We start from the raw sequence: 14,202 nt of genomic DNA, 5'->3' as shown, positions 1-14,202 counted from the left end.
CATGCAGAAGTGTTAACTGGAAAGATCTGTGTGCACACTTGACAACAAATGCCATTTGCTTTTTAATCTTCCCTTGTTTTACAGAAAGAGATGACAACCAGGATGTGTCACTAAAAAACCACCTGCTGAAGAAAGGCCAAGTCCAGTATCCTTCTTACTGCAGAGTCCAAGAATGTGACAGTCCTTATGGACAGAGCCTGCTTGTTGATCCATGAAAGCAAGAAAGCTGGGAACCACAGTTACTTTCACAAATGCTTCCCACCACTGTCAAGAGTTCTTAACCCTGAATGTGCTGCTAGGAACCTCCTCTAAACAACATAGATTATTGAGAGAAAGAAGAATCAGCTTCAAAGTAATTCTAGCTCCTTCTTTAGGGCTAGGAGCCAGATGCAGATGCAGCCACAATGACAGACTCTGCTCCTGCTGCTAAAGCTTTACTGACATTCAGGTCCCTGGGCTGACCTCTGGATTAGTTGATTTGAAATGAAACTGTATTGTTAGCTGCAATGTTGTTTTCTTTTTCTTTTCTTTCTTGGTATGTGCTTTGTTCCCTGCGTGCACCAGAATACCAAGACAGCCTGCAAGCACAGAAGACTTCTAGCCTTTGATTCCCCCCTCTCCTCACTAGGCCACCCAAGGCTTGGCTGCTGTTCCCAAGTGCCAGCGAGCCTGGTGTTTCCAGGAACACAGCAGTGTCCTTCAGCTGATCTGGCAGTTTGTGCTTCATTGTGGCTCATAACTGGGTGACAATGGGACAGCTTCTGATCTCAATTACATGGGTAGGAATCCAGATATAACTCTACAGTGTTGAAGTCTTTTCTTTGAATTCATGCTGTGCTTGAGAGCAAATCTGCTCAGTATCCCCACATTGACTGAAAAAGCAGCTATAGTCAGCATATTCCTCTAGTGCCCTATGAAGTACACCAGTCTGTCACTGAAGTTGTTGATATCCTCCTGTCCTCTTAGAAAAAGGAGTTCTCACTCACCTTAATGTTTCATCTTTTCAGGGGGAAAGACATTTAATTTTAGTAACTGGAAGATACAGTGAAGGTGAGTGGCATAAAAGTTAGAGCAGGAGGGATTTCGTGATGGTCTCTGATGCATCTGAACGGTGTCCAGCAGTGTGGATTGGTTCCACAATGGACTAACACAGTGTTTTTTCAGGTACTTAATCCAACTTTAGTAACACATGCAGGTGTTACTGAAGCCTGGAAGGATCCATTGCAGTAAATCAAGTCTCCTATGCCAAATATGCCCTCATAAGAGGCTTTCTTCTACAAAAATAGAAATCGAAGCAATACTTACAGAGAGATCACATGAGAGATGAAGCTGAATAAATGGGAATTGGGTGAAACACAGCTATGTATTCTGTGCCTTGTAATATGTTTTGCACACTTGTGTTATGGTGAAAGATTAGTCCTTCCCAAGTAAGTGCTGAACCTTGTTTCTGCCTTGTTCTCAAGTGAATTAGGTGTGCTTGCATCTCCTGAGAGAGCATCAGAAGAAAATCTCACGGAGTATGCAGTGACTGAAACATTTACAGCAGAGGGCTAGCAGACACTAAAGAATAACAGCAAACCTTTTCTAGCTCGCATGGCGGTACATTCTGATTTGCTTGTCTGCTTGCTTAAAATAGGGCTTGTAAATGTCAGTGATCACGTCCCAGCTGGGACAAAGGGCTTTTGTCTGTGAACATTCAGTGTACATGGGAACAGTACACTGTTGGAAGCTTTTCTGCATCTTTAGTATTATGCAAGTGACATTATCCTTTGTGTTCAAGGGGATGGACTGAAGTGTTCCTACCTCCTTCAGTGGCCTTTGCAATCAGGTTAATTCTCTGTGGACCGGAAGGCACGCACAGGTAATTTCTGGCCTGCTGGCACTTCAGCAGGATAGAACTAGTTTGTGGAATTCCTTGCCACAGCTGCTGCTGAGCTTAGACGCCTCATTTTCAAGATGAGAAATGTTACATCTTTGGAAGAAGGTATGAGGCACGAGTGGATGACGATGGCCTGGAATCACAACAGCTGCCCACAGAAGGGCTTCTTGCACTCTGCCCAAGTGCCTGGGCTGTTGCCCTGCTGCAGATGGAGCTGAAGCCGACCCAGCACTTTTGAATCCCACTGTGGGCACCTGCCATTTGGTGTGCTTGTGGCTGGGCAGCATGCAGGGCTCTCTTTGAAAGATCATGAAGATGAAAAGGTGTGGAATTCTGTGCATAAAGACTGAACTCACTATATACATTGAAAAATATGATACTTATGCATAAAATAATGTATTCATTTTAGTACGCTACTTAACCATATGCTGGTTTGAGTTCTCAGTGTGGTTCAGTCTGAAGGTGAAGCAGAATTTGTTTCCAGTTACTTTCTTGGTTTTTTTGGGGGGGCTTTGGTGAATGCATTAGTTGTGTGACTGCAAAACAAATCTGTTGGAGTGTTTTCCTTTGTCTAAAACTGTTTATCCTAAACCTTTGTTTCATTTTCTGCTGCAACACATGGCATGAGGCAAAGGAGGAAAAGGCAGATTTGAGCCCTAAGAAGGTTTGTGTTTGACCTGGCCAAAATCCCTGTAATGGGAAAAGCTTATTACAGCCCAGGAGCTGAACCAGCCACAAATAAGTGCAAAATGTGCTTGTTTGGGGAGAACATGAAGTTTGCTAGATGATGAAATAAACCTCCTCCAAATGGCAGGGTTTGGCCTTACTGAATATCTCGCAACAGGTACTTTTGCTTCCACTGAAGAAGCATTCAGCCACAGCCTGGCCATTTCATGCCATGGGCCATTTCTCTTCTTCCTGTACCTGGCATTTGATATCCCTGTAAGAGTAATGTCTGGAACATGGCATCACTACATAGAAGTCTCATGTTACCCTTTCCCATAGAGGAGAGAGCACAAGCATCCTGTGGGATCTCATGCTCAAGGATTTCAGCTTCAGCAATTTGCTCAGGGCCACATCTGGACAGAGTCATGTTTTGGTTGTTAATTGCAGGTCCTGATTTATGTGATTCCTCAGGATATGTAATAAGGACTGAGGCTAGATGTGACTGTATGCAGAAGTACCATTTCACCTGCTTAAAAAAACCTTTCTACATCATCTTAATTATGTATGTTCCTAGTCATTCCAGCATTACATAATATTTTTCCTGGGGGGAGAAGTTGTTGTTTATGTTTGTTGCTTGTTGTTTTAAATCACCTTTCTAGTCTTTTAATCAGATCTTATTTTTCTTGCCTAAAAATGTTTTTTTTTATATTCATGTACTTGAGAGATGCTGTTAGTGCTAAGCTTCAAGGTCCTAAAAGAGGGATCACTTCAGCTGACTGAGACCACAGTCAGCTTTACTTCAGAGTGTGAAAGTTTCCTCTGAAACCCAAATTGCCTTCAGTGATTAAAGACTGAATAGCTTTCATTGACTGCCTCTGTAATAAGGGATTTTGCAATGAACTTCAACTTCATGTAAACAAAAACTAATGTCAATGTAGTGACCAATGCTACATGAAACACATCTTAAAGTAACCTCCCTTGTGTTTTGTGAAGGATGGAGTCCCAGGGTCTTTTGAATGTGTTTTTTTTTGCTGATACACAACAGGGAAACTGATGATTTCCACCAGATTTGAGAGAATTGGCTACTTAGGAAAATCTGAGTTTTCACCAAGAACTCAAGCTCTGAGCAGCAAACCTTTTTAGCAGAGAAGGTATTTAGTTCTCCCGAGCAACATGTTCATTAAGAATAAGGCAGGGAGAGGGGAGGAGAACAGTTAATGTGTAACTGTGGGGACCTACAGACACCTACTCAAGACATGCAGAAAGTTAAGGGGTAAACATTGTCCAAGGAGCATGTGCAAGAAAATTCCTGGGGCTCTGTGGAAAGGACACAGAGAATAGTTCTGTCTGTAGTCAGGGAGCCACTATTACCAAGTCACTATTAAAAACAGACTGAAAAGGACTTGCAGCACCTTTGTAATGCAGATTGAATAAATTACACATTGTGGAGCCCCCTCACAAAAAGCCATTCCTTCCTTTTGCTTTTTACTTCTTGGTATTCTTCAGGTTTCTCACATTTTCCAGCAGTGGGGTCACAGAGCTGGCCTTCTGCCTTTTTATCTTCTCTGTGCTTCCCCAAGGACAATGTTGTTAACAAAAAAGCAGCTTTCTCCACTCACTCTGTGCCTCCAAAAAGGACACCTCTCACCTACACCCTCTGAAGAGGGATCACCAAGGGCATTTCAGAAGAGCAGAGGCAGGGAGCTGGAGGTGCCTGCTAGCACTGCAGACCAGGATGCACTATGTATAAAACAGATAAATGCTTGCTCTAATGTAACATGCTTTAAGTGCTTTAGAAAGGGGATAACACTAGGGAAACCACTATAGACAAGTGGTCAGTGTTCAGACTTTTTTTCCTATATATTGGAAGAAATTAAATGTATTTGTAATAATTACAGAGACTACTCAGAGGGCAAAGCAAGCCAGATCAGTAACAAGAACCTGGTAGTGATAAGTATTTAAATCTAGAATGATCACAGTTGATGTTTCATGGATTTCATGCCGAGTAGAGAGACAATGTTTTTCAAGGTTTAGCCAAATAAGTTGGAGCTATTAATGTAGTTGTTTCTCTTCTGTTTTGATAAGTTTTCCTGTTTTAAGATACAGATATAATATAATAAAGAGTTATAATAATATTCTCCCAGGGAAAAGAATTAATTACTTGTCCAGTGTAATACATGTGTGTGCATGTATGTGCGTGTGTGCACATACGTATGTGTGTGTTTATGTTTGGATGGGGATATGGATGTGGAGGTGTCAGTGTGAGCATTTGTTATGGGCATAGGTACCCTCCCTGCTCTTCCCCACAGAACACACTAGTTTTATTTTGGTAGTTTTTAAGGGGGTGCATATTCCTAAGAATTACGTGGTTGATTCCTTTTCCTCCTTCAGGTATCAGTGCTGTTTGCTATGTGAATTTTTTGTAATGATGTCAGATGTGTCTTAAGCTCTTGTAGCTTAGTTTGTTATTAAATGGTGGTTCAACAGTATGGAAAGAGAGACCAACACTAATTGTTGTAGTCACTGAAAGAAAAGATTGTTTTTCAAGTCAATCATCATGGATAAAGTGATGAAATCCAAATATGAATAAAAGAAACGTAACCCTGCACAAGTGTTGTGAAGTTGTTTGGGATCTAAGTCTTCAGCAAGAAAAACACATGTGGTTTTCATACTGCTGGGTGGAATCTCCTGGCAGGCTCACAGGCTTGAGAGGTGAGAGCCATCACTGCCAGTGCACCAGCTTCCTCACAGCCTTCCTTGGCAGTGATGTGTTCTAGTTTGCATCCATTGCCCCTCATCACAGGGCATGACTGAAAAAAGATTGGCCTTTACTTCTTGACACCCACCCTCTAAATATTTATAGACATTAATAAGATTCCCTCTCAGTCTTCTCTTCTACAGACTAAACAGCCCCAGGTCTCACAGCCTTTCCTTATATGACAGGTGTTCCAGTCCCTTAATCATCCTCGTAGCCTCCGTTGGACTCTCAAGTAAGATCCCTGTTCCTCCTGAACTGGGGAACCCAGAACTGGACACAATAGTCCACGTGAGGTCTCATTAGGACAGAGTAGAGAGGGAGGAGAACCTTCCTCGACCTGTTGGACACACTTCTTAATGCACCCCAGGATACTACTGGCCTTTCTGGCCACAAGGGCACATTGCTCTCCCATGGATAAGCTGGTGTCCACCAGGACTCCCAAGGTCCTGCTCCACAGAGCTGCTCTCTAGCAGATCACCTCCTAACCTGTACTGGTGCATGTTGTTGTTCCCTCCCAGGTGCTGGACGCTGCACTTGTTTTTGTCGAACCTCATTAGGTTCCTCTCTGCCCAGCTCTCCAGCCTGTCCAAATCTTGCTGAATGGCTGCACAGCCTTCAGGTGAATCAGCCAGTTCTCCCAGTTTGGTATCATCAGCAAACTCGCTAAGGACACACTGTCCCCTCATCCAGGTTGTTGATGAAGATGTTGAACAGGACTGGACCCAGCACTGATCCTTGGGGGGCTCCACTAGTTACAAGTCTCCAGCTGGACTCTGCACCATTGATCACCACCCTCTGGACTCTGTTGTTTCAGTTCTCAATCCATCTCACTGTCCATTCTTCTACCCCACATTTTCTGGCCTTGTTCATGAGGATGTTATGGGAGACAGTGTCAAAAAGGTCAAGGTAGACTACATCCACTGGTCTCCCTGCATCTACCCATTCAGTTACAACATCATAGAAAGCTATCATGTTAGTCAAACATGGTTTCCCCTTGGTGAATCCATGCCAGCTAGTCCTGATAACCGTCTTCTCATTTGGACATGTAATGGCTGAATTATCGCTGTATTTCCTTCTCCCAGCTATTAAAGGCTGCAGGTCTACTTTAAAAATCAGTAATGTAATGTTCGTCACAACTTAATGGCTTATTTCTGGAGTATAGACCTTGTGTACTTGTTATATACTTTATTAAAACACAGACATCTAGTTTGTGATTATTTTGTGCAGATGTACAGCATTGTTGAATTGATGCCACTTTTATTTAGATTAAATAATGTATAACAGTCTACTTGATTTTCCTAGACTCGTGGTGAGTTTTGTATGTTTTCTTGGAGAGGATGAGGTTTGGCCTTTGAATCCCTTCTCAAAATAGTTTGTGATTGTTTTCCATTGTGGAACTTTTGATCAAATTTCCATTTGGTTTACCACAGTCTCTAAGCAGTGCTGCATTTTTCATAAAACTGTAGCAAAAAATGTGTCCATGTATGTCCTAATGTAATCCAGTTTCTTTTTAGTGACTGACCAAGACAAGATTCCAGTTGTAACACAGTGAATTAAACTTTCAAATAGTAGATTTTAGAGTTGTGCTCACCTTTGCCTTGGAGCCCATCACATCAGTAGTCATCAGGGGTCTTTCTGATCTTACTTCAACCAGACAAAGCAAAAATCGGTGCAGCTTTCTAATAATGGTAGGAAACATCTTGAAAGTCTCCAGCTGCTGAAATCGTGGGAGCAGAGTGCTTTATACAGCATTGGTGTCACGTGAATATGTACCAGCTTCGGTTTATTATGCTGGGTTTCAGGCTTTTCATTCTTATTGCAAGAGTCTTTTCTGCAGAAAGAAAGGAGAAAGACAGGTTGGGACTTGGAAAAAACTTGGAATAGGTAAGACAGCCAGGGTCAGCCAGGTCAGAAGAAGACCTAACTCTTTACTTTCTCGAGTTACAAGAAAGCTCATAGACTCACAGAATAATGCAGATGGGAAAGGATCTCAGGAGGTCTCCAAGCACAGCGTGGCTCAGAGCAGCAGCAGCTGGATTAAGTTCCTCGGGGCCTTGAGTTTTCCTATCACGTTACTAGGCAACTTGCTTAGTTTTGGAATATCCTTCTTGGAAAATCACTTGTCCTAATATTCTTTCTAGTGAAGTGATGCAACCTGACATGAAGAAGAAAGAATCTAGGCACAATGGCTGTGAGAAGAGAAGGTAGGGTGGAACCAGAAGGAGGGTAGGTCAGGGAAAGGAGTAAAGGAATGGATAATGTGAAAAATCCTCCTGAATGTTAGAGCTATGTGCAGTTGGAACCTGAAAACCAGTTTTGTCTGCCCAGCCCCTTTTCTTGCAATAACTTAACCTAGATATTTGCATGTCCAGAATGAAAATCTCTGTTGGTTTCCAGTAGTCAGTGTGTTGATTTTGTTGTTTGCATTCCTTGTTGTAGATCCCAGCATGTTAGATACAGCTTCCTATTCCAAGCCTTACCAGCTCCATCTGCTTTGTAAACCCATGAGCTGTATCATTGTGCTGCTTTATCCTAACACCTGCATCCTGAAGTAATTTCCATTAGACTCTTCTCATATTTAGCTTCTTACAAAAAGCACATGTGCATCTTCATTGCTCTGGCTGCTGCTCTTGGTTTAGTGAGAGCCTGAAGGAGACAAAACTGCCCCTTGTGTATATGGAGACTTGTTAGAAGAAAATCATGAGGAGCATCAGTCATGTAAAATCCAGGTTCAGACAGACTGTTCTATTTCCACTTGTTTTGAAAAGGGAGGAGTATCTCTTTGTCCTGACCCTGCATTCAGAGTTATGTACCAAGATGACTACAGATTCTGGAAAATTAAGTTGTCATTATTCATGTTTTAATCTTTCTGCCTATCTGTGATAAACAGCTGTCTGAAAGGATTGGATCAGGCCAATATTTGCATATTATTTCATCTGGGGAGCACAAATTAGTGCCCTGCTCTGGTCTGCCACTCTTCCACAGTAGCCCAGGCCCACTAAGGAAGTGTCTCCAGGAGCCCAGGCCCACCAAGGAAGCACGTCCAGTTTTAATTCCTTTCCTTTTCTTGAGGTCTCAAAAGTATGAATAACTTTTACCCTTGGAGGAGGGAAGGAGGGAAGGCTACTGCTGACAGCAGCAACATGCAGGTCTCTGGCAAATTGCTCTGAAGCAAAGAGCCATAGAAGCAGGGAAAAAGAAAGGCAGAGAAACACTTTCTTCCCAAGAACGCCAGCAGGTATTCCAACAGTGGGAAAGACTTGCACCCGGAGGGGTGAGCAGGTGTCTTGCCTGCTCTTAAGTTTGGAACTGCAGACGTATCATTTTTAGGGCACTTTATATGTTGCCACAGCATGTTCTATGAACCTTGATGGGATGTAACAGTGCATTCTTCCATTGTATCCCTGAAAACCTGCAAGAGCAGTGGATGAAAACTGCCAGTGTGGTTTTCCTGAAGCTGTTAGGGATTCGGAGACATGATCATCTCTGGGTTTCAGTTTAGCCAGCTGCGTTTGGTTTCTAGTCAGGGTGAGGTTTGAAGCAAAGCCTGAGGATAACTCAGGCTGTGGTCCTGAGCACCTGGAGCAAAGTGTGCCTCTCCTCTGGCTTCCGAAGTTCAGCCTGGCTTCTTGCATAGGATACTCCTCATCCTCCCCCTTCCCCTGTCCTCATCCCTCTGTACCCCTCCAGGCCCAGGGGGAAGCAGAACGAGAACTGTAGCAAGGTGGTGCCCTGCTGTCCCTTTGACCACCATTCATGGCCTTTCCCTGGGGAGGGAGATGGTTGGTTTGGGGTTTTGTTTTAGTTTTTTATTTGATTTTTGTTTAAATTAATCTTACCTCAAAAAAAACCTGAAATCAATCCAAGCAAAGAAACATAATCCACCACCACCAAGAAAAAACAAGTGGAAAGTTGTTTATTAATGGTCCCTGTCTTTTCTCTTGGCAGGATGGACATCCAGGAGGATGTCCCTGGCAGGGGACCAAGGATGGGGCCAAGCCCTTCACTGATGCCAGTTCCAGCTGCCTGAGTCACACCCTGAGCGGCAGGAGTTGAGAGCGTTTGGCAGCTGCCTATCCCATCACCCTTGTCCATGTGGCCATCCTGGCCCACCAGCTCCAGCTCATCCTGCTGGGAAGAACACAAGCTGGCTGAATGCTGGGACCCAATCCCACCTTTCCTGTCCCCAGCTCTCCCTGGGGAAACTGAGGCAGGGAGCTCAGCATCCCCCTTGAGCCCAAATCATCTCCCCTCGCTCCCTACCTCATCCCTACATTACAGGGGGGACTGGAGCAGCCCCTGGGACATGGGTAGAAGGGGCTTGAGGCCTCTGAGATTCTGCAATGGGCAGGTGAGGATGTCCAGGCCTCTCCAGTCCTGCAGCACTGTAGAAGGACGCTCCATCTCTCAATATTCCTGCCTCAGTTTCCCTCTATGATTCAACTGCTTTTTGTCTCTCAGTTTTGCAGTGGAAAGATTCCCATGAGAAAGGAAAAGGTCTAGCAAGCTCTGTGCTGGTAACAACCTTGAAAAGTACAGAGGCCAAGCTGATGTTCATAACACCAGCTGCTCTCCGGTGTTGAAGAACGTGGAGCTCAGTCCCGCCACAACTGGGCCCAGAATAATGAACAGATCAACAAAAGTTTGCTTGGTGAGAACAGGGTCTTCATAGTTTTTCCTACTGTGTTCCTTCTATTCTCCAATGAGAGACTTTGGAGATACAGCTAATGGTTAAGTAACAGCAGTCAATCTACTTTATTCTATAAAAGCCTGGTCACATCTTTCATCGAGGGCACTTCCCATACACTTTCCCAGGAGGTTGCTGGATTTTCTCCTCTCCAGCAGGGACACCTGCCAGAGATTAATTATGATCCATCCAAGGACACCCAGCTGTGGCCTGGCAAGGGTAAGTTAACTCTTTCATTGTCATTATTAGCAAACTTAACATTAAGTCATCTTCATAGTAAGATTGTAGAATCCTTTAAGAGTGATAATTAATGTTCTAGGCCTAGTACAGAATTTGGTAACAAGTAAGATGCCAGCATTTTAGTGGTTAACCTTTGTTGTTTGATTTAAGTAATAAAACTCATTGTTAAAATACCCTTTGCATTCAAACTTCTGATTTTGCCATACTTGTTCCTTCCATTTTGGATAGTTAAGACCCCAACATTATATGCAATAAATCTTCATCTGTGCATATACATCTCATCTGCCTTCATTCCCATCCACAACAAGCACCCTCTGCTTTCCAGGCTTGTCTGCCTGCTCCCTGTGGGATGGGGCACAGGGGTGCTCAGCACCCAGCACCGCAGCACCCCATGCATCACCCTGTGCCAGGGCGAGGGCTGGGAGGTGCTCCCTGCTGGGCTCCATCCCCCCGGCTCCCCTCTGACTGCTGCAGGGGATGGTGGTCCTCAGGGTGGCCTGGCACAGGGTGCCACGTTTGACATGGCAGGCTCGGTGGGGGCCGCCTGGCCCCCAGAGCCCTGGTCAGAGGAGGCAAAGGGGAGCAGGGTTAGGGGCTGCCACACAGCAGTGAGGACAGACCCCAGCCTCCTCCCACACACCCCTCCGTGGCCCCAGCCCCTGTCCCCAACCCACCATCTCACTGGACCAAACTCAAGTGCCCCTCGAGCGGCCACAGGCAAAGGCTGCCCGCCTGTGAGACTCCCGCGGTGCTGAGGCCGCAGCCCCAGCCCCTCCCCAGCCCCGAGTGCTTTGGTGGCCTCTGGCCCGCACAGTTTCAGCAGCCGAGCCAGGGACCAGCAACCTCCCGAGTGGCTCCCTGGGCCAGGCAAGCAAGGCCTTCTTCTCTCTTTCCACGGCACGGTCCAAGGGGCCGCGCCGGCCTTTCGGGAGCAGCCGCCCCGTGCAGGGTTTGGAACCCACGTCCCGGCGCGCAGGGCTGGGCTCTGCCCCCAGGCCTCCCTCCGCGGGGCCCTGTCCCCAGCCACCAGCTCCAGAGAGACAGAGAGGGGCAGGGAGCCCTGGGCCTGGACACCGCCCCGCAAGGCCCTTGGGTCACCCTCCCTTCCCGCCGGGGACAGCCACGGCCGCGGGGCCGGGGCAGCCGCGCAGCCCCCGGGAGGGAGCAGGGGCGGGACGGAAACGCGTCACCAGCGGCAGGGCCGGTGCCCGGGATGGCGGCGGTGCTCGCGCTCCGGCTGGCGGCCCGGCGGCTGGGCCTGCGCGCGCCGCCCCGCAGGACGCTTTCGGGAAGCCTGAGGTAAGGGCGGGGACAGCGGCGGCTGCCGCGGGCGGGCAGGCGCTGGCGGCTTTGGGTGCCTGGCCCCGCCGCCTCCCGCGCGGCCCCCGCCATGCGTGCGTCCTGCCGGGCGGCGGGTCCGTCAGCCTCGCCGTCTTCAGGGCCCGGGTTCCGTGCGGGCCTCGGGGCCTGCCCCGCCTGCCCGGCTTGGGCGCGCTGCCGGCGGGTGAGAGCGTGCGGAGCTAGGCCGTGCGATGTCTTGCCTGCCTTGGTAAGAGGACGGGCTGACGGGCTGAAAATGTCCTGATTCCTCACCTGCTGTGCGAAGAGGCAGTCGATCCAGAGATGTTTGAGCGGATTGGTCTGGTCTGCAGAGCAGGCAGGCACTGAACAGTAGACAGCATAGCTTTCAGGAGACAGACAGGGTTTTCTGTACAAAATAGCAACGCAGGAAAAACTACAAGAAAGTACACGGTGGGTTAATGATGATTTATTCACCATTCCTACCTAGGCACACACATCTAAGTTTGTATTTACAGCATTTAGGGAGGATTACCAGATTAGCATACTGATTACTTACATAGAATCATAGAATCATTAAGGTTGGAAGGGACCTTAAAGATCATTAAGCTCCAATCCCCCTGCCATGAGCAGGGAACCCTACCACTAGATCAGGTTGCACAAAACCTCATCCAACCTGCCTTAAAAACCTCCAGGGATGGGGCAGCAACAACCTCCCTGGACAACCCATTCCAGTTCCTCACCACCCTTATAATGAAGAATTTCTTCCTAATATCTAACCTAAATCTCCCCTCTCTCAGTTTAAAACTATTACCCCTTGTTAGCATTAAAATTCAGTAAGGCAATTAGAGGTTATATTGTCATCCTGTCAGCTGCTGCTGAGTTCTTATCCGGTGCTGCTTAGTGTTCTACCCTGTTACGGATCCTGCTTCTAGACAATGCTGACCCACAGACATGGCTTTGGGCATGCAACCTCTGTTATTGTTGCAGTGCTATCAAAACAGATTGTCCAGACCACCCAGTTTGTGAATGTTGACCTGCTGACATCAAAGCCATACTGGTGCTGTTGACCCAGATGGTGGCATATGAGCAAGTCAGATAACTTGGAGTTGGCCTTTAATTTTCTAATTAAAACAAGTGAGATGTATGTATATATATATATTTTACATCCATAAGCACTACTTTTTTCTCAAGTAGTTGTTATTCTCTTTTATCTAGGTTTTTTTTCCTCAACAGATTAGAAAATGGAGCTGTAACTGGGAAAGTAAGGAAATTTATTAAAATCTGGTAAAAATTCTGTTTACACTCTTTACTTTTGACCAGTAAAGTCGGCTGGGCAGGTGATTGCTGTGTGGTGAGCAGCATTTGGGTTAGAAGCAAAGGCCTCACTGTGCAACTTTGTTCTGCTGTGCATAACGAACCGGCTGTGCCCACAGGATGGGACAACTCCCTGCAGGCTGGGATGAGCCTGGTGTCAAAGGGCTGTGAAGACAAATGTGCTCTGACACAATCTTCGGTAGCCCAGGGACTGAAAACACTTCTGTCTGTGTCAGCAGGAAGGACGGAAAAGAAGGAGAAGCTGAGAAAACAGTTGCTGAAGAGAAGTGCGAGCCCAGTGTGGTCTGTCCCCCGCCGCGCAGCAGAAGCTATCAGCCCCCGGGGGATGTGCAGAACTTCATCCACTCTCTCGTCAAGGAGGTGTTTGGACCCTCACTTCCTGAGAACTGGCAGCAGACACCCCTTGATGACATGAGGTTAAAGTTTCGCCTCCTGGCCCATCTGGCAGCAGAGCTCGGTCACACTGTCCCCAATTCCCAGCTCCACCTGATGCGCAGCGCTGGGGATGTCCTGGATTTCTACAGCACTCCTGTGAAGGATGCCTCCAAGTTTGACGAACTGTGTGCGGCAAAGCTGCCCCCCAACCTGAAGATCATCTGGGAGCAGTGAGTCCCCACCAGGCAGCACCTGGCTTTTGCCTTTCAGAGGCACAGCTGCGGTGCAGGAGTAGAGCCCCTGTGGTGGTGACTGCGTGTATGAGTGTCACTGATTAAAGTACGTTTAGTTGTCCTCGGGCTTCTTGGTTTCTGTTTATTATCTGTGGGATAAGAGAGCAGGAGCTCTTGCTGTGGAGCAGTGATGCAGTGTGGTTGGTAACAGGACTAATCATGTTTTCTGGCTGTGACTGTGCTGCTGGCAGTCATGGGGTCTGGTGGGGACAGATGGGTGGCCAGTTTTCTCCTGCACCTCACAGACATCTCTGGTTCTGAGAGCTGTGACGGGCTTTTGTTGGTGCATTTTGGCTCCGTGCAGCTCAGCCACCAGGGCCAGCAGGGGAGGAGTTGGGGGCTAAGATGGGATTTTCTTCTTTTTCTTTTTTTTCCTTGAGATTGAAAAGGAGACCCTGTCAGCGATCATGTTCCTAAAAGCCATTACAGGTGCCCTCTTAAATAAAACCACTTGTTCTACTCAAAACTGCTATGTGGAGATGGTGCCGAATGGAATCCTGAGCACTCCCACCTCCCTGCAAAAGCAGCCACCTTCAGGCAGTTCATGGAATTCTGTCTTTTGAAGGACCCTGGTTTTGTATTTTTAAGTTCTCTAGCTCTTTCTGATAGCTATCAGCTAGTTCTTCCTGTATGTTTGTTTTTCTGTATGGAAAGACCGTAATAGCTC

The 14,202-nt window shown here is 46.8% G+C and overlaps 2 protein-coding genes across 7 annotated transcripts in view; both read left to right on the top strand.

Moving 5' to 3' along the window:
* The window catches only part of MOB3B (MOB kinase activator 3B), a 92,946-nt gene extending 87,790 nt beyond the window's left edge, over positions 1–5,156 (top strand). For all 5 annotated transcript variants that reach the window (XM_051643700.1, XM_051643702.1, XM_051643701.1 and 2 more), the window contains one exon: positions 85–5,156. In XM_051643700.1, the coding sequence (XP_051499660.1) occupies positions 85–114 (30 nt within the window). In that variant the 3' untranslated portion in view covers positions 115–5,156. The remainder of the gene's footprint in view (positions 1–84) is intronic.
* Positions 5,157–11,305: 6,149 nt separating this feature from the next.
* MRPL50 (mitochondrial ribosomal protein L50) lies at positions 11,306–13,596 on the top strand. 2 transcript variants are annotated; one of them, XM_051643705.1, is made up of 2 exons: positions 11,306–11,529; positions 13,083–13,596. In XM_051643705.1, exons 1-2 carry the CDS (start codon positions 11,444–11,446, stop codon positions 13,474–13,476), a joined length of 480 nt encoding a protein of 159 aa, XP_051499665.1. In that variant the 5' UTR covers positions 11,306–11,443; the 3' UTR covers positions 13,477–13,596. The 2 variants fall into 2 exon arrangements, with proteins under 2 accessions (XP_051499665.1, XP_051499666.1); XM_051643706.1 differs by having other exon boundaries at positions 11,321–11,529; positions 13,086–13,596.
* The last annotated feature ends 606 nt before the right edge of the window (positions 13,597–14,202 follow it).

This window comes from Apus apus, chromosome Z, assembly GCF_020740795.1.
Source record: "Apus apus isolate bApuApu2 chromosome Z, bApuApu2.pri.cur, whole genome shotgun sequence".
Lineage (NCBI taxonomy): Eukaryota > Metazoa > Chordata > Aves > Apodiformes > Apodidae > Apus > Apus apus.
This window is presented reverse-complemented; position numbering and strand designations above follow the sequence as displayed.